General features: G+C 34.6%; 2 protein-coding genes, 1 long non-coding RNA gene and 1 pseudogene across 5 annotated transcripts; 1 reads left to right on the top strand and 3 right to left on the bottom strand.

Moving 5' to 3' along the window:
- Nucleotides 1-5,678: 5,678 nt before the first annotated feature.
- Nucleotides 5,679-7,928, top strand: LOC116118678 (probable aldo-keto reductase 5). Of its 3 annotated transcripts, XM_031404657.1 has the most exons (6): nucleotides 5,679-5,932; nucleotides 6,143-6,199; nucleotides 6,469-6,675; nucleotides 6,962-7,134; nucleotides 7,241-7,343; nucleotides 7,530-7,928. In XM_031404657.1, the coding sequence occupies exons 1-6, from the start codon at nucleotides 5,720-5,722 to the stop codon at nucleotides 7,866-7,868; spliced, it is 1,092 nt and encodes a 363-aa protein (XP_031260517.1). In that variant the 5' UTR covers nucleotides 5,679-5,719; the 3' UTR covers nucleotides 7,869-7,928. The 3 variants fall into 3 exon arrangements, with proteins under 3 accessions (XP_031260517.1, XP_031260518.1, XP_031260519.1); XM_031404658.1 differs by lacking the exon at nucleotides 6,143-6,199; XM_031404659.1 differs by lacking the exon at nucleotides 5,679-5,932 and having other exon boundaries at nucleotides 6,145-6,219.
- Nucleotides 7,929-10,945: 3,017 nt separating this feature from the next.
- Nucleotides 10,946-12,145, bottom strand: LOC116118684. Its single transcript, XR_004126197.1, has 4 exons — nucleotides 11,886-12,145; nucleotides 11,582-11,654; nucleotides 11,433-11,496; nucleotides 10,946-11,333 (listed from the first exon to the last, which is right to left on the bottom strand). It is a non-coding gene; the product is annotated as an uncharacterized LOC116118684 (long non-coding RNA).
- A 2,098-nt stretch (nucleotides 12,146-14,243) lies between these two features.
- Nucleotides 14,244-14,711, bottom strand: LOC116118676 (probable aldo-keto reductase 2). The gene is made up of 2 exons (XM_031404656.1): nucleotides 14,702-14,711; nucleotides 14,244-14,611 (listed from the first exon to the last, which is right to left on the bottom strand). Exons 1-2 carry the CDS (start codon nucleotides 14,709-14,711, stop codon nucleotides 14,268-14,270), a joined length of 354 nt encoding a protein of 117 aa, XP_031260516.1. The 3' UTR covers nucleotides 14,244-14,267.
- Nucleotides 14,591-15,906, bottom strand: LOC116118683 (annotated as a pseudogene).
- Nucleotides 15,907-24,737: the final 8,831 nt, after the last annotated feature.

Below are 24,737 nucleotides of genomic sequence, written 5' to 3'. Positions count from 1 at the left end.
ATCTGTGATAGCACTGCAATGCTGAGTGACCTTCTTTACCACATACTTGACAAATTAACCTTGATCGAAAATAACCTCTGCCTTTGCCTTTACTATGTACCAGTTGAGAATTGTAAACCTGATATTGACTAAAAGGAGTAAAACTATCCCCTGGAGCTATCTGTTGTGGGTGATGTTGTTGTATGAGGCCAAATTCAGGTCTGGAAAACTGGCTTTGCAGTGGATTGACCAGCTGATTTTGAGATGCAGGGTAAGGACTACTAGGAAATGATTGTAAGGGTTGGGGCTGTGGGTGACCACTTTGTGTATATAGTCTGGTATTAGCAACATCAAATGTGTGAGAGTTAAAGACCTGTGAGGTTGTATTAGAATCGTTCAGACCTTGCTTTGAAACCATAAGTGCCTCATGAAAATTAGTAAAGGACGCATGTTGCCTTTCTAGTCTAATTTCATGTTTGTGGAGCAAAAATTGTGCCTCCTGCAGTGTGGTTTGGCTACTGGTTGAAACTAAGTTGCCTACTACTGCATCATATTCAGGCCCAAGGCCATCCAGGATATACAATAACAGTTCTTCATCAGTTAAATTGACACTACTAGCAATCAATTCATCCCCTAGTTCTTTCATTCTCAATACATATTCATTAACAGTGCTAGCATATTTCTTGGTAGTTTGTAACAAATTGCGAAGATGTAGGGTTCTAGCTTTAGAGGCAGATTGAAAATGCAATTCAAGAGTATTCCAAATTTCATAAGCAGTAACACACTTGGCTATATGGCGAAACATTGTCTCTGATACTGTAGAAAATAGCCAACTTACCAAGAATTGATCTATCTTCTTCCATGCAAAGTAATCTGGATTCGGTTTCTTAACCGTCTGTCCAAGTTCATCTGACTTTTCAAGAACGAACATTGGTGGACACATTCTTTCTCCAGTAACAAAAACTTTAATTCCATGTGAGGTAAGTGCGGGTAGGATCTGCGACTTCCAGAATGAGTAGTTTCTTTCCAACAATTTCACGGAAAGGGGGGGTAAAGTAGGAGGATTGCTTGGAATGCTAAAACTTACACTTTCAATGTTCATCTTTACTGATTTTGAGTGAGAGTTATCCAAATCAAAGCTAAGATTTACCATAAACGTGTGTCTAGGGCTCTGATACCATGAAGAATTTAAGAATAAAAAGTAAAGAAATCAAGAAATCAAGAAAGAGTAAAACTGATGAAGAAAGTTCTAGTAAACTGAAATTCTTTCATTAAGTGAAAACAGAGTAGGGGTAGCTAATTTATACACTCCCCATATTACACCAATACTCAGTCGTTTCAATTAAGTACATTTATACTAAAGACATAAACTTTGTAAAGTTTACAAACTAAACCCAATCATTACATTTAAAAACAAATCAACTTTGCTCAATATCTCCTCTTAAACTAAACTCTCTTTTTCACCTTCTGCTCATACTCAATATCTTCCCTTGAACTAAACTCTCTATGTGTTATTTTCACCATCTGCTCATACTCAATAGAAGTTACAGTGGCTAAAGGAGAAAAACTCAAGTTCTGGTCTCTACGAAGGAGTATGTGTTACCATTCAAGGTATCTTGATTACTGGTGATTTTTATTTACTCCCCTTGGTTAGTTATGATGTTGTTTTAGCAACACAATGGTTGAGCACGTTAGTACCCATTGTATGTGACTTCTCTAAATTGCAAATGCAATTTAATCTTAATGGGAAAAAGATTATTCTGAAGGGTTTGGCAGCTCCAGTTGATAAAGTTATAGATGCATTAGAGATATCTAAGGAATTACAAAAGAAGGAATGAGTTCTGCTACATATTTACTCCCTTACAACCAATAACTCAAAAGGTGAACATGGTTCCCAAATTGATTTGATTTCCTCTAATGAAAAACTAGAGCAACTCTTACAGCCCTACGAAGATATATTCAAGGAGCCTCATGGACTACCTTCTCCAAGATGCCATGATCATTANAAGTGATCCATACAAAGAACAAATAAACAATTGGAATGCAAGACTTTTAGGATCCAACATTTATTATGGGATTAATGAGTAGTTTATTAATCCTTCCCTTATCACCCGAATATTGGCCTGCTCAGATGCGGACAGGGACGGCAAAGTACACGTTAGAGCAAGAAGGCTAGTCAGGATACAGAATTAATCTTTTTTGGCACCGATCTGTATTGTTGGAGTAAGCCAGTATTCTAAAGATGCCTCATAATGCATTACCACATCAGGTTGTTATTGTAAACATGATTTCAGACATTCAATACTAATCAACAAGCAGAATAATTGAAAGTTTATACACAAGAAAGGGCATACTGTGACTTCTATAGGAACTTGAGTGTCAATGCGATGTATATAGTATAGATCAATACAATCAACATCGAGCTGCTTCAAGCTCCCCTCACAAGAAGTCCTCACATAAGCCGGGTCGCCATGAATTTCCAACTTGCCATCCTCAAAGCGGCCACCAAATTTAGTGGCCAATTCAACTCTTTCTCTCATCCCTCCCTTCAAAGCCTAGAAAACATTCACATCAAAAAGCAAACCAATCAAGTTTAAAACCTTTTAAGAAGCCACAAAAAACAAAAATTAAACCAAAAACATAGTGTTATCCCTAAAAAGTTATACTGATGTCAACTCAACAAGTACCTAAAAGACAAAGTGTACTAGCTGTTAAGCTCATATTGCCTCAAAGATATTTTATACCAACCCTACCTCATTTTAAGATAAGGATGAATGAGAGTTCTCCATGTGTCAAGGTAACTTGCAAAAATACTAATTACATTGACCTCAAAGGTGTATAAATGGGCACCTCTCTTCGTAAAAAAAGAAGGCTGTGCATATGAGAGTTTGGAATATATTTGAGCTTTATTATTTTTCTCAGGAAACAAAGGCGTTCTCCATCTTTGTATGCCTTATGGGCAATATCATAGAAATAGTTAGAGAATAGCAAAATAACAGTGGATGTAGGATTCGCTTTAAGCATCTGAACCACTTTAAAAACCCCTCTTGCCAATCTTTTATTTATGTTTCTGCAACATATATAATCTTAGCACCATATTCAAATCTCATGAATCCATCACGTATAATTTTTAAGCTTTTTTAGTACTTTACACGTATTAGTCGTTGGTGTCAAAATAAAGTATCAACACATAGCCTAAAACAACATAACAAAATTTCACTAACTCCCCGAGATTTGTCCAATACTTATAAAATATATGTTGGCTAATTAACCAAATGGATTTATGGATACCTATGTAATTAAACCCATTTAGTGTATGATCAAGTTAAGCATGGTGGAACTGAACAAAATACACAAGAAAGTAAAGAAAGAGAGAAAAAGAGTGAACCTTGCCGAGAAGAATTTCATCGGTGTGAGGTCCATAAAAATCAGAAGTGTCAAGAAAAGTGATGCCACTGTTGATGGCATGGTGGATCAAAGAGATCATTTCAGGTTCAGGTTTTGGAGGGCCATAGAAGGCCGACATGCACATGCAGCCTAAGCCTTGAGCTGGAACCTCCAGCCCTTGTGAACCAAGCTTGATTCTCTTCACTGTTGCCGTTAATTTTTTTGTGTTTCTGTATTGAATTTTGATGCTAATTGAAGTGATTGTGAGCTTGAGAGTTGTGCTGATTAGGGGTGTTGTGGATGGCTTTGTCTTCGACTCCTCTTATGTTTATCACTCTATATAGTGGTTGAGTGTACATGCAGGATGATGTTATGCTTAAGTAAGCTTTGACGGATGGTAGAGGGACCAAAGTGAAAACAAGAAAGACATTGGGGTTTTTTCGGAGGTTGAGTTATGCAGGGTGATGTTATGTTTAAGTAAGCTCTTACGGATAGTAGACGGACCAAAGTGAAAACAACAAAGACATTGGGGTTCTTAATAGTGGTTGAAAGTGTACATGAGATGTAATGCTTAATAGTGGTTCTTAATAGAATTAGAGTGTACATCAATCTAATTCCAGCTCACTACATTCAAATCTTAGTCTAGATAAGAATAAATCATGAACATTAACATAGATTTTAACACAGTCACGAACATAAAGGATTCTTAGATTTCAGATTTGAGTTAAGATCACTTGTGTTTGGAAGAGAGCAATGAAGAAATATTAGGGTGTTATTTTTAGCTTAGAGCTTCAAAAGGTGGTCATTTTCACTTCGACCCCAAAACATTATGAATTTAATTAATATCCCTAAATTATCATATACTCTTACACAAACTTTATGATTACTCTAGTCTAGCATTATCTGACTCCATTATGGAGAAGAGATAAGGAGAAAGAGAGAGAAAACAAAAGAGAGAAAGACTACGAAGAAAAGGAAAGGAGAAAGAGAGAGAGAGATAAAAAGGTGGAGAAGAGAGAGAGAGAGGCGGAGAAGATCCAAACGGCCAAATTTGGCCGCCACGGAGAAAATGAAGGTTGAAGAAGAGGGTGTTATTGAAATAAATTTGAAAAGAAAATTGTTATTTTGCCAATTCTATTAATTTGAGGTTTAGAAAGTAATTTATTTATTTAGTCATTATTATAATAAGGGATAAAGGGTATTTGACTAGTCAAACTTGGTCAAAGAACAATTTACCTTAACAAAGTTTAAAATTGGGTGAGAATTTGCAATTTATAAAACACAAGTGAAAACTTGCAGATTCGTCAAACCTTGGGTGAGTAAATGTTTTTTATTCTTTAAAATTAAACCAAACAAACCACTTGAATTTTTTTTTATCTAAAGTCCATTAATAAATGATGAAAAAACAATTTCAAGGCCAAGAAAACCTGAAATTAGAAAGTTCATGGGAGATATCAAAATCAATTTTACTACTCTCTTTTACTAATCAATTGAATGAAACTTTGAAGAAACTATTCTTAGTTGTACCTTTTTTAAATACATCTGGTCAAATTGATTCAACACAACAGACCTAGTCAAATCTAATCCCTCTTTCAATTTCCTAAAAACTGAGTCAAATTCAAACTTCTCATAACCTTGAATCTTCAACAAAAGCAAGCTAACACAAGTCAAGGAAACCAAACGGAAATGAAACATAGACACAAGGACAACAAGGGTGCAAAATCTATACAATATTACAGATTGAAAATTACATGTGAAGAAGCAAATCAAATGAAAATGAAACAAAGACATACCTCTAGACCTATTATAAGATCAATTAGTCAGACTCTAAAATGAGGTATTTAATAAGTTTTTTAAATGGATAAGACTTAAGACTTAGAATCTATAGAGAGCAAACTACATCTGGATGACCGAGTGATTTGATAGGGACTCTTAAATATATTACTCAAGAGGTTATGAGTTTGAATCTCTCATCGATTGCTAATAAAGATAGTCACTGGAACTCTTACTTCGATAAGTAGTCCCAAGGTTTTGGGAGATTAGTGAATGTGTGCAGAAGTTAGTCTGGACACCCCTGGTCGTGAAGGAAAAAAAAAAAAAAAAACTTTGTGTTGAATTCTTAAAAACACCAAAGGCTTTTTTTTTTCTTTTTTTTTCTTTTTTTTTTTTTTAATCCATAAGAGCCTAGCTAAGCATATGTCATCACCGTGCATGACTCAACCACTATATAAAGTGAAAAACATAGGAAGAGTCGAACACAAAGCAAATAAGCAATCCACAACCCCACTAATTCGCACAAGCCTGAAACTCATTGACTTCACCATCAAAATTCAACCCAAAAACCCAGAAATTAATGGCGACAGTGAAGAGAATCAAGCTTGGCTCACAAGGCCTAGAAGTGTCAGCTCAAGGGTTGGGATGCATGGGCATGTCGTTCGCCTTTGGCCCTCCAAAACCTGAACCTGAAATGATCGCTCTGGTCCACCATGCTATCAACAGTGGCATCACTTTTCTTGATACTTCTGATGTGTATGGACCTCACACCAATGAAATCCTTCTTGGCAAGGTTCATACTTTTTCTCTCTTTATATTTTCTCCTGTAGTTTATTGAGTTTCATCAGGCTTAACTTGATCATACAACAACTGGGTTTAAAATAATGAACAGAAAACTCTGGTTCTATACGTATTAAACAAATCTTAGGGGGTTAGAGAAATTTGTGTAACAACCACAAATTCTAAGGACTCAGTTAAGATGACATCAGCTTGATATGCCCAGCTGGCAGGATTTACTTTATATCTCCAGTCACCTCATGTCCGACGATGGTCGTTCCAAGTGAGTGCCAATCCCACGAGGTTTGCCCAGAGGATGGTCTTCTTCTCATACCAATTATAACAACCACAAAAGGGTAGAACTCACCTTTGAAACAGGCTTGTAAGGGGAGTGTCCAAGCAATTATTAAACATGCCAAGCTTTACCGATGTGGGACTCAACTAGGATCGTCACAATTTGTTACGTTGTTTTAGTTTAAATTTTGTTTTTCTGTGGCTTTGTTTAGGGTTTTTAAACTTGATTGGTTTGCTCTTTGATGTGAATTTTGGCAGGCTTTGAAGGGAGGGGTGAGAGAAAGAGTTGAATTGGCCACTAAATTTGGTGCCCGCTTTGTGGATGGCATTGGCAAGATGGAAATATGTGGCGATCCGGCTTATGTGAGGGCTGCCTGTGAGGGGAGCTTGAAGAGGCTAGATGTTGATTGTATTGATCTTTATTACATACATCGGATTGACACTCGAGTCCCCATTGAAGTCACGGTTTGCCCCTTGCTAAACTTTCACTCTGCTTGTTAATTCGTGTTTGTTGTTAGCGTGCAGATTTCTTAATTTTAAAGTCCCCTGTTTATATGTTTTTGTCTATGTTAAACATGTACTCGGACTTGGGTAATTGTCTTTAGTTAAAGGAAATATTTAGCAAACATGTACAGAGCAAAAACTACCCTTTCTCAATGCATGAAAATAGTAGTCTTGCATTGCAACTGTCCATTTGTTCCTTATACGGATCACATCTAATTCTTTGTTCTTTTCTTGTGTGTTTTGAAAGATGGGTGAACTCAAAAAACTAGTTGAAGAGGGCAAAATAAAGTATATAGGTTTATCTGAAGCGTGTGTTTCAACAATTAGAAGAGCTCATGCTGTTCATCCGATAACAGCCGTGCAACTAGAATGGTCCTTATGGTCACGAGATGTAGAGGAAGACATAGTTCCTACTTGCAGGTAATGCAATCGATACATTAATGGAGCTAATTGAATTGCTTACAGTCAAATAGAAAATAACCATATGAATTAATTCTAATGCAAACCTTGTTGATTAATTTCTCAGGGAACTTGGCATTGGGATTGTTGCATACAGTCCTCTAGGACGAGGATTCTTCTCTTCAGGGCCTAAGTTGCTTCAAAACATTTCAAAGGATGATTATAGACAGGTTTGTTAATAACAATTCAGTTCTTAGTATTTCGAATGTATTACATATGCATTCGGAAGCAAAACATGAATATTAGGTATTTCAAACTCCAATCTGGCATTAGAAAAGCCAAAAATGCACCGGAATCACTCTATTCCGATGCACAAAATGGCGTCCTAACTTTTTTTTAATTTCATCTTTTTGCAGAACTTACCCAGGTTGCAACCTGAAAATCTGGAGCATAACAAAAAGTTGTTTGAGCGTGTTAATGAAATAGCTGAAAGGAAAGGATGCACCACAGCACAGCTTGCGCTAGCCTGGGTTCATCACCAAGGAGATGATGTTTGTCCAATTCCTGGAACCACCAAGGTTGAGAACTTCAATCAAAATATTAAAGCGTTGTCTGTGAAACTAACTCCTGAAGATATGGCTGAACTTGAATCCATTGCTTCGGCGGATTCCGTAAAGGGCGATAGAGATATGTATAGCCATGCTACTTACAAAAACTCTGAAACTCCGCCGTTGTCTTCATGGGAAGCTTCTTAAAGTCATGCATCTTGTAGATGTAGTGAATGAAAATTAGCAATCAATACTCTGTTTACTGCATTCTTTCATAGTATTTTTTACTTTCTGCAGTTTTACACAACGGTTAAAACCTTTATATTTCCCTGATGATTCTGGATTTCATATTATCCTTTCAGTTTTTTGTTCATTGTTTTTCTTCTTAATCACACCTTGCATAACAAAATAATATTGAACAGAGATGGAAACACACCATTACAAAATGAAATTCCGATAAAAAAAAATTTATCACAAGAAAACAATAGATGCAAAAAGAGGAACAAAATCAGTGACACTTCTACATGTTAAAAATCGAGAATGTGCATAAACAAAAATCTAAATCTAGCAGAGCATTCATCATTTGATATTACATTTCCATTCAACAGAGCACTCCCTTATACAGTTAATCGAAATAAGCTTGATATTACATTTTCTGCAATAACTTCTAGTTGCTCCCAATTGCTTGAATCTAACAAGATTAGTGGCGTCAATTGGCCTATTACTCAACTCTTATATAACAAGAATCTCGCAGGCTAAGGACAAGGACTTTGAGTATCTTCAGTTCTCAGATGATAGCAACATTTTAAATCCTGCTATAATCCAAACATTAACACAATGTTTGAAGGTTTATCAAGAGACCAATCGAGGACTGCAACAACGGTAGCCACACCTTGGAAAAAACTATCCAGGATTTTTAAAGAACCAACATACTCATAAAAACTCAAGGTCTGAACAGTCTAAAACATTAGGCCAAAAGCTAATCGTTAAGGCAACATCACAATCGTTTACTGGAAGAACCACTGAGTAACAAACACGAGTCTTTGAGCTTACGAACCATTTTGTCTAGTTTATTTCATCAAATAACAGAAAAGACTCTTTGAGTTCACCAACTACTTTATCTAGTCTATTTCGTCAAATAACAAACAAAAATCTTTGAGTCCACCAACCACTTTATCTAATTTATTTTGTCAAGTAACAAAAAAGGGTCTTTTGAATTCACCGACCACTTTATCTAGTCTATTTCATCAAGTAACAAACAAGAATCTATGAGTTCACCAACCACTTTATCTAGTCTATTTCGTGCATATTCTATTGTAAGGTTAACCTCCTTCAAGTATATCCAAACCCATGATATGTTTGAAGAAGTCCGACATAGAAGTATCATTTTCCATTAGAGTAGAAATTTAAAAATTTTTCTTGAGTTCCATCACCTGTTAAGTAATTGTAACTCAACAAAACATTTGAATATCCATTTTCCAACCACATATGAACTTGGTTGGGGAAGGCATTCTCAGTTCTCACAAAGCATCTTCTCATTCAAACTGATTTGTCTTGTTCCTCAATGCTCTCGCTACAGTAGCAATGGCAATGGACAAACCTCCACATTCCTTGCATACATCATGTAGTAATTTCAAACCAAGTGATTCAATAACTATACCTGCACAGGAATGCAAAATCATAACTTAAAAGCTACCAAAAATATAAAGTTTTTACAAAGTATGTGGAGTAAATTTAGGGACATAACCATGATTCATTCAATTTTTTTTCATTCTGTCAAGGCCTAAATTTAGGAACAATTCCAGGAATTTAATTCAGGGGTTCACGACAATATAATTATCATAACAGTATACTGGTTATAACATGCACTAAAATATTTATATTCATTTTTAATATTCTTTATAATTGATACAATTGTAACACTTTATCAATGTTCTGAAACCCAACCCTGGGTGTAACCCAGCCAAGGGGCCGAGTCCCAGGTCGAGCGATTGAGCCGTCCGACTAGTGCATCGGACCAGTGATGTCATCATGTTGACCTCAGTATGATGTCATCATGTTGACCTCCGTATGATGACATCATGCTGATCAGACCTGAAAAAAATTGAAAATTATAAACCCAATAACAAAATAAAATCTGAAATCCAAATAACACTATCACAAATACAACAAATCCAAAATCCAAATCCAGACAGTGCAATCTGGATATCCAAGGCTACCTATAACATTATACTAATAATACAAATTAGGACTGTTAACATCACTATTCCAATGTCTAATCTTTCTCCACCTTTTCATAAAGCAAGAAGCAAACAGTATGCACAGTTACACTTTTTTGACTTTTGATTTTGAGTAGCTTCACCAAACCATTGAACCTGACCTCCTAATCAACAATCAGCGCACCTTAGCCTCCCTGTTCAAAACCTGCAGCTCTCTCTCACGCTTTCTCCTTTGGCCTTTCCCTCCACTCTCTCTCAAACTCTCCCTCCAAAACAAACCCTTCTGCGGCACCGCTCTCGTTAACTTCTGCTCTCACTTTTTCTCCCCGGACGATGCCAACAGGGGTTCGATGAAATTCAAAACAGAGACAAGGTCTGTTACACGGCAATGATCGTGTGTTTCACGCAGAACTCTCGTTGTTGGATTCTTTATCAGTGTTTGCTGATATGAGGAGCTGTGATCTGGGGTCCACAATGCACAGCGTGTCTAGAGCTAGCGGTGATGAAGCAGTGCAGGGTGGTTCATGGGCATTCTGTTGTTGTGGGTTTGGACAAGAATGTGATTGTGGGAACCGCTTTGATTGATGGATATGGAAAAGCTGGGCTTGTGTTTGATGCAAGAAGGGCTTTTTATGAGAATTTGAGCGAATTAAATATCGTTGCGTGGAATGCTATGATAGCTAGTTATGCGCGACAAGAAAATTCAGTACTTGAGCTTTTTCGTTTATTTGATGCGAGAAGTTTTGTACTGGATGAATATAGTTTTTTGGCAGTTTTAACAGCTTCTTGTAATGCAGGTTTGGATTTTGTGAGTGAGAAATGGATGGAGAGAATGAGAGTTGAGTATAATTTAGATCCAGAATTTTGAAGCTAATCCAGCAATACTCGAATTCAATTAGCTCAAGTTTGATAACACAAGCTCGAACTCGAGTCCGAGTATGCCTTCCTGTACTTGAGTTCGAGCTCGAACAAGGAATGCCATACTCGACCAAGTTCGGTTAGCCAAATACTCGGCTTGTCATGAATTCTTGGATCCTAATGCTTCATAAGGAGAAATCTGCCACTCCAAGCCAAAATTAAAATATCAGATGCAGTCCATAAACAATCTCCAATCTTAACAATAATGTCATTAAAGAAGAAAGAACAAATCTTTACCATCTATTGCATAACGGGCTAATATATGCTTCGGTTTGTTTATAATTGGATTTCAAAAGTGACACAGCGTGTCACATATTCCAATCATCTCCTAATTTTAGCAAATCATAAGATTAAGTTAAGAACCCTTCAAAGGCAGCAACTTTCAATAACATAAGCTAGTAGAAAAACAATTCTCATAACCATGAAAGGTAAACCAAAACGTGGATAACCAAAATAAGTTGCAATCCTAGCAATCAAAAACCCCCGCACATTATTTCAGAATATATCCCTTCTTGCTCAATAAGAGGGAGTTCATCTATAAGTCAATCAAGTTAAAATAAAATTTTTAATTTCTTTGCAACCAAAGAGAGCATTAGCGAATCAAATTATTACCCAGAAAAATAAAAAAATCCACCTTTGACATCGTGCGATGAGAAGTTACGGGGTTGAACATGCCCGGGTCTTCTTCTACACAGATACTGCACAAAATTAGACAAAATAAGAAATTAAAATGAAGAATTGGAAGATTATAATAAGTGAAGCACAGTGAGGGAAAGAAATTACAGTGGTGAGTCGGGATGCTAACACACGTATGGTGTTATCTAACAGAAGAAGATTTGAGAGATAATCATCATCCCTGCACAGCCAAACATACGAAGTATCAAACAGAGAGATGAAACAAAAAGTTCTTTGGTAAAAAACAATTCTAAAAACAAAACTATCGGATTGAAATTGGGAGTAAGAGAGAATAATCTCATAACACATTTGGGGATTTTGTTTCTAATATCAACTCACAGAGTCAAACCCTAAACCTTCACAGTCGAAAACGATTTTTCAATTCAAAAAATATGTCTGGAGTTTCCGTTACCTCTGCGAAAACCACCTCTCAAATAAGAGATCTTCATGGCTTTCCTACCAACTTCCTTCACAAATGTATTCTTCCCCACTCCACCCATGCCCGAAACTCCCATCATGTAGGTATTGACATCTTTCGACGCTTCCCCCATGTTTTTCACAGTGGATTTTCTTGATTCGAAAGGCCAATAATCGTCAATCAGCTCCTCTGGTTCAACCTTTTGAAGGAGTGAGAGAGAAATAAAGTGAATGACGAAGATGGAAAGAGTGATGGTGGAATATGAAGATCTCCAGACAATTGTGACTATCACATGGTGGCCATTATTATTGACTGTTAACGCTCGCATCGAATTGTGAAACAACCTTTTCAGCCTCTAAATTTGGGAAATTACTGAAGGTACACAAATGAGTGGTGCTGTGGATTGCTTTGTCTTTGACTCTTCGTATGTTTATCAAGGTTTTAAAACCCAACCCTGGGGGCAACCCGGCCAAGCCACAAGGTCACGGGTTTTACGGATAGAAATGTCCAACCATACGGGTCGGACCGTGACATCATCATATTAACATCATGCCAAAAATAGAAATGTTAAAAAAAATACAGATTTTAATTTTTAATGGTTTTTTTTTTTTTTTTCTTCTCTACTAGCGTTGGTTTTGTCTAATAAAAATGGGAAAGGAAGAAGTGAAAAGCTGAAAAGGGTTACTTCTAATTTTATTATTTTTAATATTTTATTGTAGCAATCCCAGGTTATACCGGTTGGACCGATGGTTTGTTGGAAAAAAACCGGTCCAACCGATATAACTAGGGTTGTTCAACAAAGCGAGCCACTCGCAAGCCGACTCGGCTCAGCTCGTTAACGGCTCGCCTCGTCTAGAATCGAGCCGGCTCAGCTCGATTCGTGAGAGAGCACGAGCCAAGTTCAAGCCTGCCTTGGCTCGGCTTGTTAGGCTCGAATTATTAGAGGCGTTTTAGGGGTTTTATTAAGTTTAGGGGATTAAACTAAAATTTAAAAAAAAAAAGTTTGTAAAAATGATAAAGAACACCCCGATGTTAAAATCCCTAAAAATGCGACTAAAATCCTTTCTCCTAAAACCAAACCAAACCATTTTAGGCAAGTTGTCAGCGTCAGATTTGGTGGTGAGTGCAAGGAAACAAGGAGAAAGAAGGAAAGAAAGAGACATCGATATCAAAATAAAGAAAGCCAAATCCAATCCCTCTTTCAATTTCCTAGAACTGAGTCAAATTCAAATTTCTCATATTCCTAGGTTTTGAAAAATACAAGTCAAGAAAACCAAATGGAGATGAAACATAGACACAAGAACAACAATGGTGCAAAAACAATGACATCATTATAGACCTATTATAAGATCAATTATTCAAACTCATTAATTCCCAAAAAGCAGCCAAAGAAAGTAAGCCTATCCGCTAGCCAAAAAACATGAACCCTGTCGTGAATTGCTCTTTATTTTTCAAACTTTTTTATTTTTATTTTCTGGATTTATTTTTACATACTAAATTTCTTAAGGGTAAACAAAAAAGGCACAGACACCCACAAAGAAACATATAGGCTCGTAAACAGAAACACAAAAAGAGATTCAAACGTCCAAAGAGACCACACAAACTCTACAAAGAAGAAAAAGAACTAGAAACTAGGAACAAAAAAACAAAGAACAAATTTAGCAAAATATACTTATTCTCACAGCAAAATAAATTCTTCTTTTTCATCTCTTAATGCATGGCTTCAAGAAGCTTTCCATGACCCAAGATTGAGTACAGGGTTTGTGCGGAGCTTACACTACGCTCCAGGTTGGCCTACTAACTCATGTTCATCTGCTGATTTGTGGAACTCTGGAGCACTCTGATGCAATATTTGTACTTGGATTTATTCAAATTTCAATTTCCAGTTTTGTTTTCAAAATTTATCACCCTCCTTCGAGATCCCAAGTCCCTAGGAGCGCAAATCCGATGGGGCAGGGACACCTTGTGAGGTGACGTGAGTCACGTCACACAACCAAAGTATATAGTATTTTTCAATAATAACGGTTGTGTTTATATTAAGCGATCTTACATAGGGCAAATGAAATAAATCCAAAATAATTATTTATAACTCCCATCAGGCTTTTGCTACAGTACAATGAAGTATCAATACATCAAGGTAAAATATGCAACCTTATAATGTAAAACTTATAATATGCTCTACAGTGCTATATAATAGTCGCCCTCGCATCTTTATTTAGTTTCTAACAAAAACATCGCACAGTTTTGCTCTTATCCATATCAAACATAGTAATTTCACACAAAATACTTATCTCACAACAAAATACAAAATGAAGAGATGCAACACACTTCTAGATAAAAGTGTGGAGAAGGCATAATATCCATGGCTGCATGCCTCTAAGAAGCTTTCCATGAAGACAGCGGAGGAGTTTCAGAGTCCTTATAACTACTAAAGTCACTACTCATACATCTTTCACCCTTTACAGCATCTGCCGCAGCAATGGATTCAAGTTCAGCTATATCTTCTGGAGTTAGTTTCACAGACAACGCTTTAATATTTTGATTGAAGTTTTCGATTTTGGCGGTTCCAGGAATTGGACAAACATCATCTCCTTGGTGATGAACCCAGGCTAGTGCAAGCTGGGATGTGGTGCATCCTTTCTTTGCTGCTATCTCATTAACACGCTCAAATAACTTCTTGTTATGCTCCAGATTTTCAGGTTGCAACCTGGGAAAAACCTCTGATCAGTGTAACTACTCTCATTCATTCAATTTGCAAGAAACTTAAAAGAAACCTTGTTAGCTGCAGGCCGTTCAATTGGTTAACTGACTTAATAGCATCATAATGTGCACAAATAACAATCTAAATGTGATTCCGATTAATAATACTAATTAACAAGCAGAGTAAAAGTTTAACAAGGGGCAAACCGTGACTTCAGTGGGAACTTGAGTGTCAATCCGATGTTGGTAGTAAAGATCAATACAATCAACACCTAGCCGCTTCAAGCTCGCCTCACAGGCAGCCCTCACGTAGGCCGGATCACCATTTATTTTCATCTGGCCGTCCACAAAGCTGACACAATATTTAGTGGCCAATTCAACTCTCTCTTATCCCTCCCTTCAAAGCCTGCTCAAATTCACATCAAATAACGAACCACAATCAAGTTTAAACCCTGTACAAATCCAAAACCAAAAACATAGCCTAAAATAACATGACAAAATTTCACTAACTTCCCAAAAAATGTAACATATTGGCTTAAAAAATTCATCAAAACCTCGTCTAAATTATGAAATCGTCATCTCATCCATCTTTTCTCCTTCATTTCCCAACCACATGGATTCATGGACACATTTGCAATTAGAGCAAAATAAAAAATGTAAGACTTGATGTGGCCATATGCCACAATTATGCATTTCAAGGTGGTTTAGAGGAGTTACTCAACTGCCTCTCTTGATCCTTAATGGGAGGTTAAAGGTAGTTGATGAGAGTTACTTAGTTTCTAGCCTAACCATATATAAAGATATCATCTTCTCCATCAAAAAGATATCATTAAAACACAAAAAGGTTCTGGAGGCATAAGTTATAAGATATTTATCAAACACTCACTCACCGATCATTCACGTTTGGCTTTTTGCAGCACTTAAACAATTTGGCCGGAGGTAGTGATTAAATTCCGCATTATATTACATACTTAATATTGTTGAAAAAATTCTCTGTTCATTATCCAAACGCAGTCGGTGTATGATCAAGCCAAGCCTGAAGAAACTCAACAAAACATACAAGAAAGTAAAGAAAGAGAGAAAAAGAGTGAACCTTGCCGAGAAGAATTTCATTGGTGTGAGGTCCATACACATAACAAGTGTCAAGAAAAGTGACACCACTGTTGATGGCATGGTGGATCAAGGCGATCATTTCAGGCTCAGGTTTTGGAGGGCCATAGAAGGCAGACATGCCCATGCAGCCTAAGCCTTGAGCTGAAACTTCCAGGCCTTGGAAGCCAAGCTTGATTCTCTTCACTGTCGCCATTAATTTCTCTGTGTTCTGGTTGAATTTAATGGTAAAGTAAGTGCAGTTGTGTAACTTATGTTGTGCGGATAGTGTTTGAGTGAGTTATCTGGGTGATGACATGCTTAGGTCAGCCCTTACGGATAGTAGAGGGACGAAAGTGGGGGAAACAAAGAGTTTGGGTTTTTTAGTCACGTCAATATTTCGTGTATTGTCCATTCAAGTATTCAACTTTGTACTCATGTAACAAAAAGTTAATTATATAAAAATAGGGATGGCCACGAAAAGGTTTATCCAATCGTTAACTTCAGGATTTTGAGGATTAGTGGAGAATAGAGATAATGCGTAAGGCCAGCCCCAGTCACCAAAAAAAAAAAAAAAATGTTAATTATATAAAAACTTCTTATAAATTATTCCTTTTAACAAAAATAATTTAGGGTTCTTGTGAAATAATTTATTTGTAATTAATAATCCAACTTTGATTCATTAAATGATTGTTGAGGTTTTTCCTACTTGCATCTAATCTAAAGGACTAATCTTCGTTGTAAAACTTTGTGATGTACGACATATTTTCTAAAAATTAATAATTTATTTAAAAAAATTATACTATTTAGTCATACTTTTTTTTTGGACGAATATACCCCTATCTAACACTATCTTCAACAATTAATTTAAAAAGTACAATAAAAAACATAGCTATTTAGTTGGTTTTTTTTTTTTTTTTTTTCATATATCGAAATTTGGAGATTACATATTTATGATTAGCACACCAAAAGACATGTACTCTTTTGTCTCGTAGATTAAGTGCACGATATAATTTAATTATTTTTTTCAATGAAATTAACATGATCTCTAGAAGACTAGAACATATAGTCAAACCACACATATAAAGAAATATAAATGAGAGAATTTTTCTAAAATACCAAATTATTATTATTATTATTTTTATACATTCTTTTTACAAGGGTCAATCTGCAAGAATGGGTTTATATAATTTTCACGTCAGTAAACAGTCAACTAAAGGTCTATTAAGTTAAAGGACCAAAGTGCTAGAATTTAAAACAAATGTCCTCAATAGTAGACAAAAACTAAGGGATAAATATGTAATTTCTCAACTTTTGACCACCAAACTATTTAAGGAATTTTGAGAGCAAGAAAATGGATTGACCAGTGGCGCAACTTTGGTTCTCAAAAAAAAAAAAAAAAAAAAAAAAAAAAAAACATGTGTATATTAATAAAATCATGTTTTTCAAAAGGACTATTTTGCTGGTCAAATGAAGCTTCTGGTACTATCCAAATTGTGTTATCAAAGTTGGATTTCTATGTACTTTGGTTTGGCCCAGCTCTATCCACTTGGATTGATTTAAGCTTTGTTGCATTTCACACAAGATATTGAATAATAATGATCAATATCCATGGGCTAGCCGGTAGCTTCATTTGTTTTAAGGGATTGGGCCGGGCTTACTTTTTTCAACATAAGCGGGTTTAGTGGATTGGATGGGCTTAGACGGGCTAACTATTCTTAAAACTGTGGATTTTTTTTTATTTATTCATTCACTTTTATAGTTTTGATTAGAAATTATATAAATTAGTTCATCTTCAACCTCTTAATTCATCTTTTATTAATCTATGTACTTTACAATGCAAACACACAAGAAAGTAAAGAAAGAGAGAAAAAGAGTGAACCTTGCCGAGAAGAATTTCATTGGTGTGAGGTTCATACACATTAGAAGTGTCAAGAAAAGTGAGACCACTGTTGATGGCATGGTGGATCAAGGCGATCATTTCAGGCTCAGGTTTTGGAGGGCCATAGAAGGCAAACATGCCCATGCAGCCTAAGCCTTGAACTGAAACTTCCAGGCCTTGTTAGCCAAGCTTGATTCTCTTCACTGTCGCCATTAATTTCTCTGTGTTTCTGGTTGAATTTTGATGGTAAAGTAACAGAGTTAGAGACTCTAAAGTGGGGTTGTGTTGTGTGGATTGCTCTGTCTTTGTATGGTAGATAGTGATGGCAATGGGCTGGGACCGGCACTGGGTACCCCTTCGCCCAGGCCTAAGCCTGACCTCATGACAAAGGTCTAAGCCCAACCCGAGCCCGTCACGGGTATGAAAGATAAAGTCCAAGCTCGACCCAATGAGCTTTTTGTAACCTCAGGCCTAACCTAAGCCTGGTCATTTTTATAATATGAATTTTTAAATATTATAAATTTCAATTTTTTTTTATATATTTAATTCTAGAAACAATTTTTAAATATTAATTTATTTTTTAATACTTACCAAATTGGATGAGATTAGGGTTCGGAAAAAATGGGTATATATATGTAGGATAATCTTGTAATTAAATATATAGTATAAAGATAATTTAGTAAAATTAATACTAAAATTGTCAGGTTGGGCCGGGCCTGAAGATACACCCAGGCCCGACCTAAACCCGAGATCGAGCCTTAAAATTAGGTCGAAGCCCAAGCCCAAGCCCACAAACACCGAGTAAAGCCCAACCTTTTTAGACGGGCCAGGCCGGGTATCCAAAAATATCAGGCCCATTGTCATCCCTAATGGCAGGCCACTTTTTAAAGAGTTTTGAGTGAGTTGGCTGGGTGATGACATACTTAGGTAAAGGGACGAAAGTGAATAATTCATATCAATGTTTGTTGTCCATTGCCATTCAACTTTGGACTCTTTGTAACAAAAAGTTAATTATATGAAAGTAGTGTTTTGACTGAGTTGTTTGGGTGATGCTTTATTTTAGGGTTTTGAAGGATTAATCCAGATGTTTGTAAGCTAGTTCAGATATCCCATATCACCAAAAAAAAAAAAAAAAAAAAAAAAAAAAAAAAAAAAAGGTTAATTATATAAGATTTTTTTATAAATTAATCCTTTTAACAGAAGTTATTTAAGCTTCTTGTGAAATAATTTATCTCAACGTTTGATATCTAATCTAAAAGACTAATCTTTTTTGTAAAACTTTTTAATGCACAACACATTTTCTTACAATTAATAATCCATTTAAAAAAAAAAAATTTACTATTTAATCATACTTTTTTTTGGACTAAAATACTCCTATCTAACACTATTTTCAAAATTTTACTTAAAAATACAATTAAAAACATAGCTATATAGTTATTTTTTTTTTCATATATTGAAATTGGGAGATGACATATTTATGATTAGCATACCAAAAGACATATACTCTTTTTGTCTCGTAGATTAAGTTCACGATATAATTTAATTTTTATTTTTTTTCAATGAAATTAACATGATCTCAAGAACACATATTCAAACCACACATATAAAAAATATAAATGAAAGAATTTTTCTAAAATACCAAATTATTGTTATTTTATTATCATTATTATTATTATTATAGATGTGTAAGAGCTTACTTGAGCAAAACATCATTTTCCAAACAAATTCAACCATAATTTTTTTTAATACATTCTTTTTAGAGGGTCAATCTATAAGAATAGGTTTATATACAGTAAAACCTCTCTATAGTCATAATAGTGGGATGAAATAATTTTATTACTGTGAGGAGATTATAACTTAATGGAGGTGTAGTTACAAAAATTATTGTTTTGATTTCTTATTTTATAATTCATGTTTAGTATTACAATATTAGGATTTCAATTCATGTTTTGGTAGTATCAGGATTTTAATTCAGCGCTTCAATTGTTTACTTTTAAAATGGATAGAAGATCGTGTCTTGGAACTAGCAAAAATAAGTGTCATTGATAGAATTGCAAATGCAGTTGAAGCACGGTCAATTGATATGAAGCTACAGACAATTGTCAATGGTTTTAAGCACTGCAAAATTGGGATCTTCGACGTCAATGAAGTGGATGAGGAGAATAAAAGAGTCATTGCAGAATTGAGTGATCAGATTCGACAACTTCATTGTACTAATTAAATGGATATTAATGTTTTCCTCAATCATTCAACTGAGCAACAAATCATGTATGTTTAAACTAAAGAAGAAATCAATACTGCAATTTAATAAGAAAAGAAAAAAAATAATCTTGAGGATGATAGTATGGAAATACAAAAAGTTTCGTGCTATGATGCTTTAAACATGCTTGAGAAGCTAAAAATATTTTGGCTTCAACAAGAAAGTGTCAATGCTAACGAGTTATTACGTACTCACAAATTAAAAGATGTGGTAACAACTCTAAAACATAAATCATTATCTTAAACAATTTTAGATAAATATTTTATTTCATCTTAAACTTTTAATGTAACATACAATATATATTTTTGTAAGATACAGATAATTATTACTATGTGGAGATGACTTTCCTTAAGGTGCGAATTAAAAAAATTATAACTTATTACAATGTAGAGTTTATTCTTATTTATAACTATCTCAAATTTGGACAATAATTTTTTATGACCATGTAGAGTTTATTCCTATATAGAGTATCACTATAGAGATATTTACTGTAGAGATATTTTACTGTATAAATGTAAAACCCGCGTTATTATTCTGATGCCCTAAGGTATGAAATTTACCTTTTCAAGTAATTTTCTTTTTTGAATGGAAGGGTAAAATGGTCAATTTACATGTATTTTGAGATGTGGCCATTATAAAGTGTAAGGGGTGATGTCATTGAAGAGAAATGAGGGTAGAATGGTCATAAAGTTGATTGATAAGGTTAAATGGCGTAAACGGTAACCAAGGGTATACTAGTATTTTCATACAAATCCATATGAGATAAGTATCCATAAAAGTGCATTAAGGGTAAGTTAGTCGTTTACCTAATGGGATTACTTAATTGTTAAGTGTTTTAAAGAAGTCAAATGGCATTAAATGAGTGCTTATCTTTATGTTGTGGTGGAAATGACCAAAACTCCCTTATATGAAAAATTTATGCCAAATGACCCTTATATCTAACTTTTATTGACCAATCACATTAGAGCAACAATGGAATAAATATTTACAAGTTTTTAAGTGAGAGTAGTCGGCCTTTTACACCCCAATTTTTTCATCTTCTTCTTCATCTCTCAAATCCACCATAAAAGCCACTAATCCAAGCATTTTATTCTCAAATTTTCTTAGGATTTCAAGTTGATTTTCAAAGGAGATCACCATCCACACTTAAAGAACTTCAATTTCAGGGTTTAAGGTGAGTTTCAAAACCCTGGTTTTTTCTGTTCTTTTAGTTAAAAGAGAAATTTATAAGTGGTTATGTGTATAAGGTAGAAAGGGTGAACCTTTGGAGCCAAGGAGGAGTGTCTTTTGCTTTGACTACTAAGGTAAGGAAAAATCTCCCTTATGACTACAATTGATAACACCTAGGGTTTATGAAACTTACATTTATTTATGTTAATATGAGGGTGAGGCTATGTTTTGGTTATGGATTGTTTAAATGGGTGTGTTGATTGGTGTATGTGTGCATATGGAGGATGATTATGCCAATTAAGAGACTTGTAGTTGGACGATGTTTTGGCACTTTTTGGTTTTGTAAAAATGGAGGTTTTTATGACCTTTTATACTTAGAATGACATGGTAAATGATATGAATGTGCAAATGAAGGTGGCATGGTTAAAATGAATAGAATTCGGATTTGGCTTTTTGAGACTTATACTGTACATGCTTCACTGAATCAGTCATAACTGGAGTTATAGAAGTCCGATTGAGTTTATTCTTGAAGTTTTAAAAAGTTGAGAAACAGACCTAAACCTTTTATGGTTTAGCCAAGAACCAATTCGAAATGGAAGATAAGGAAAAAATTTCTTGAAAAGTGACGAACTATATGGCATCTAACTTCTTAATGGAAATTCCCATTTGTTTCTAATTCTAATAAACCCCTGAATAATCTTACTACTAAAATTCCTTGTATTGTATGAGAAATTGAATAAATTAAGTTAAGAAGTTTAGTAGGAGAATATAGTATGATTGAGCATGGGAGATGTTAGTCCATACGTTTGCATTCATAATGGTAATACATATAGCTTATTTAGTTGTCTTATGAAAAATTTATGAAATGTTAAAGAATGAATTCCATGAGTCTCTTGAGGTATAAACCAAGATCAGAGGAATGAAATTCTTATGGAAACCATGAGTCCTTTGAGGTAACGACCAAGAACAAGGTAATGGTTCAAATGAATCCGATCGGATAACAAATACTAATGAAACCGTTAAGTATAAAGACAAAACAAATAAGCATGCCATGTACATGAATATTTTATAAGTCATATATGTTCTATGTTATATTATGTATGGTTATGTTATGACTTATGTTTATGAGAAAAGTCTAAAATGTATGATATGTTTTATGAACTTGTTATGTTAAAAAATGAAGGTCATGTTTTGTAGGTAAGTAAGGTCCTAAGTAATATACTTGTATAATGAACCTTAATAGTTTATAAATGATCATATTCCTTACTGACCGATTAGCGCCCACCCCACGAAATGTTTTGAAATGTTTTAAAATGTTTTGCAGGTAAAGATTAAGGCATGAAGCTGGGAGAGGATTCCAAGGGACACTATGAGCACGAATGGATGTTTTAATTATGACTTTTGAATGGTTTTGCTAGTATTTAGTGCAGTAATTATGTATATATATCTCATAATGCAGTAAATATGTCCATGTTAAAATGGAGTATATATGTTTGTGTTAATAAAGGAAATCAAATTGCTAGTAAATTTTGTAAAAGTGTGTATGTTCTAGTAAGTATTGCTATGGATTTCATAATTTACTCCAAGAAAGCAAACTATATTTTTTTTTACTTATACAATGAACTTATTATAGTTTAGAAATTAAATTAATAAATATATAGATATATGTTTATAAACTACAAGTTTGTTCTTTAAATAGGATTTTAAAATAAACTTCTTTCCTAGACGTGCGTTTTCTAGGTTCTCAATGACCAAGAGATACTTAAGAAATACCCAACTAGGGAGGAGTTTTACAATAAATTATTCTTACCATAACTCAAAGATGACTGGATGATGGAAGAAGCATGATGAATTATCTCTTAAAACCCACAATTTTTTTGCTGATTAACTTACCTCCCTTTGGCCTCTACCACTTACTTAAGCTATCATCTCAAACTAAAGAGGATCTACAATAACGTAATAGAATTTAGATAAATACTAGATACGCTCCGGTGTAGTGGTTTGAATCCACAATAAGAAATTCTCAAAAAAAAAAAAAAAAAAAAATATTTTATAGATTTTATTAATCAAAAGTTCGAATAACATGAACAAATAAGAAAATCAAATAAATTAAAAATTCACTCAACATATCATTATTCTAAATAACTTCCAAAACCGTCCCATTTCTTTTTTGTCAGTGACTCAGTGGAGTGATTTTGGTGATATAAAAAGAAGTGAAAGGAAGGGTGTGCTTGGTGGCTGGATTCATGGGATATAACTGTTTGATCAATTATGGAAATTATAATAATACCCAAATAACAAAAATAAATTAGTTAATTAATTAAACTAACCAAAGCAACTTGTTAAATACAAAAATTCTTATGGTAAAAAGAGTTTTAGTGGGGTTCAAATCAAGGTTCAAGAGTTAGTTGGTTTATCACTCGATAGCTATAATTAGAGCCAGCAGTGGGCCGTGTTATGCCTAAAATTTCAAAGATTGTCATGCAATGGGTTGTGTCGTGCTAAAGCCCATAGAAATTCGTACCTTGTCGTGTCATGCTGACCCACCAAATCTAAAGGTCCATGAAAAGGCCTGCTATATAGCGTGTCGTGTCGTAGGTCTAGCACGCGGGCCGCCTACATGCTTTGTGGGCTGACCTACAATTTTTTTAATATTTAATATTTATAAATTATGGTAATTTTGATTTATTATAAAATATTTTTATATGTTATATTTAATGAAATTTTGTATTTGTATTAATTAAAAAAATATATAGTCACTATGAAATATAATAAAATATTGAGACATTGAAATATTAATTGAATTTCAACACTTTTTATTATTTATAATTATAAATTACAAATACAAACTTAGAAATTAGGATTAAGAATTAAGAATTAACATTAACAATTACATTTTCATTAGAAATACACGGATATAAATACAATACAATTATCTCAACTTTGATTCTAGTTTACAAATATTCAAATAAATGATTGATCAAAAAAATATCATACACTTTTATTTTCATTAATTCTTAAATTCTTAAAATCTTTAAATATGTTTTCAACAACACGATTTTTTTTTTTTTTTTTACCTTGTTTAGTAGGTCGTGCCATGCCAACCTAGGCTTCCTTTTTTAAGGCCTTGGCATGACTCGAAAACTTTCATGCCATGCTTTTTTTAAAGGCCGAATGACTTGCGCATACCCAAGGTTTGCTGAAACGACAAGTCGGTATCCAAAAAGTTTTGAAATGACAAATAGGTACCTTCCGTCATGTTCTGTTAGTGATTTTCATTTGATAATAGTGAAAAGACTAAAATGCCCTTGAAAGTTTAATATTTTAGTTTTTTATAAATTTAAAAATTTCTAAAAAACCCCCTAGGTTTGCTAATTTGACTAAATACCCCAATATATAAAATTTTTATAAAATAACAAAAACACCCCCGCCACCCGCAGTGCCAGATTCCGGCCACTACCGCTAGAATTTGGCCTAAAAATTGCGTTACAACACATACCCATCGGATCTGTGTCGTAACATGTAGATCTGGCATTTTCTAGCAAGATCCGTGGCGGATCTGGCCGGAAAAGGCCAGATCTACAGCCAGATCTGGTCATCGAGGCCAAAATCTTGCTGAAAAACGGATCTGACTGGAAAATGCCAGATCTAGCCGTCGAGTCCGAAAAAGGCCAGACGTAGATTTGGCATTTTCCGGCCAGATCCGTGGTAGATCTGAACCTGATCACAAGTGGTAGTATAAAAT

Source organism: Pistacia vera, unplaced genomic scaffold, assembly GCF_008641045.1.
Source record: "Pistacia vera cultivar Batoury unplaced genomic scaffold, PisVer_v2 Contig854, whole genome shotgun sequence".
NCBI classification, from domain to species: Eukaryota; Viridiplantae; Streptophyta; class Magnoliopsida; order Sapindales; family Anacardiaceae; genus Pistacia; species Pistacia vera.
The sequence above is the reverse complement of the archived record's forward strand: the minus strand, read 5'-3'. Positions and strand labels throughout refer to the sequence as shown.

Excerpts from the sequence above, each read along its gene's own strand:
- LOC116118678 (XM_031404657.1), top strand. The coding sequence starts at position 5,720 with ATGGCGACAGTGAAGAGAATCAAGCTTGGCTCACAAGGCCTAGAAGTG. Across the intron at positions 5,933-6,142 it reads ATGAAATCCTTCTTGGCAAG|CTGGCAGGATTTACTTTATA; the intron begins GTTCATACTTTT and ends TGATATGCCCAG. Across the intron at positions 7,344-7,529 it reads CAAAGGATGATTATAGACAG|AACTTACCCAGGTTGCAACC; the intron begins GTTTGTTAATAA and ends ATCTTTTTGCAG.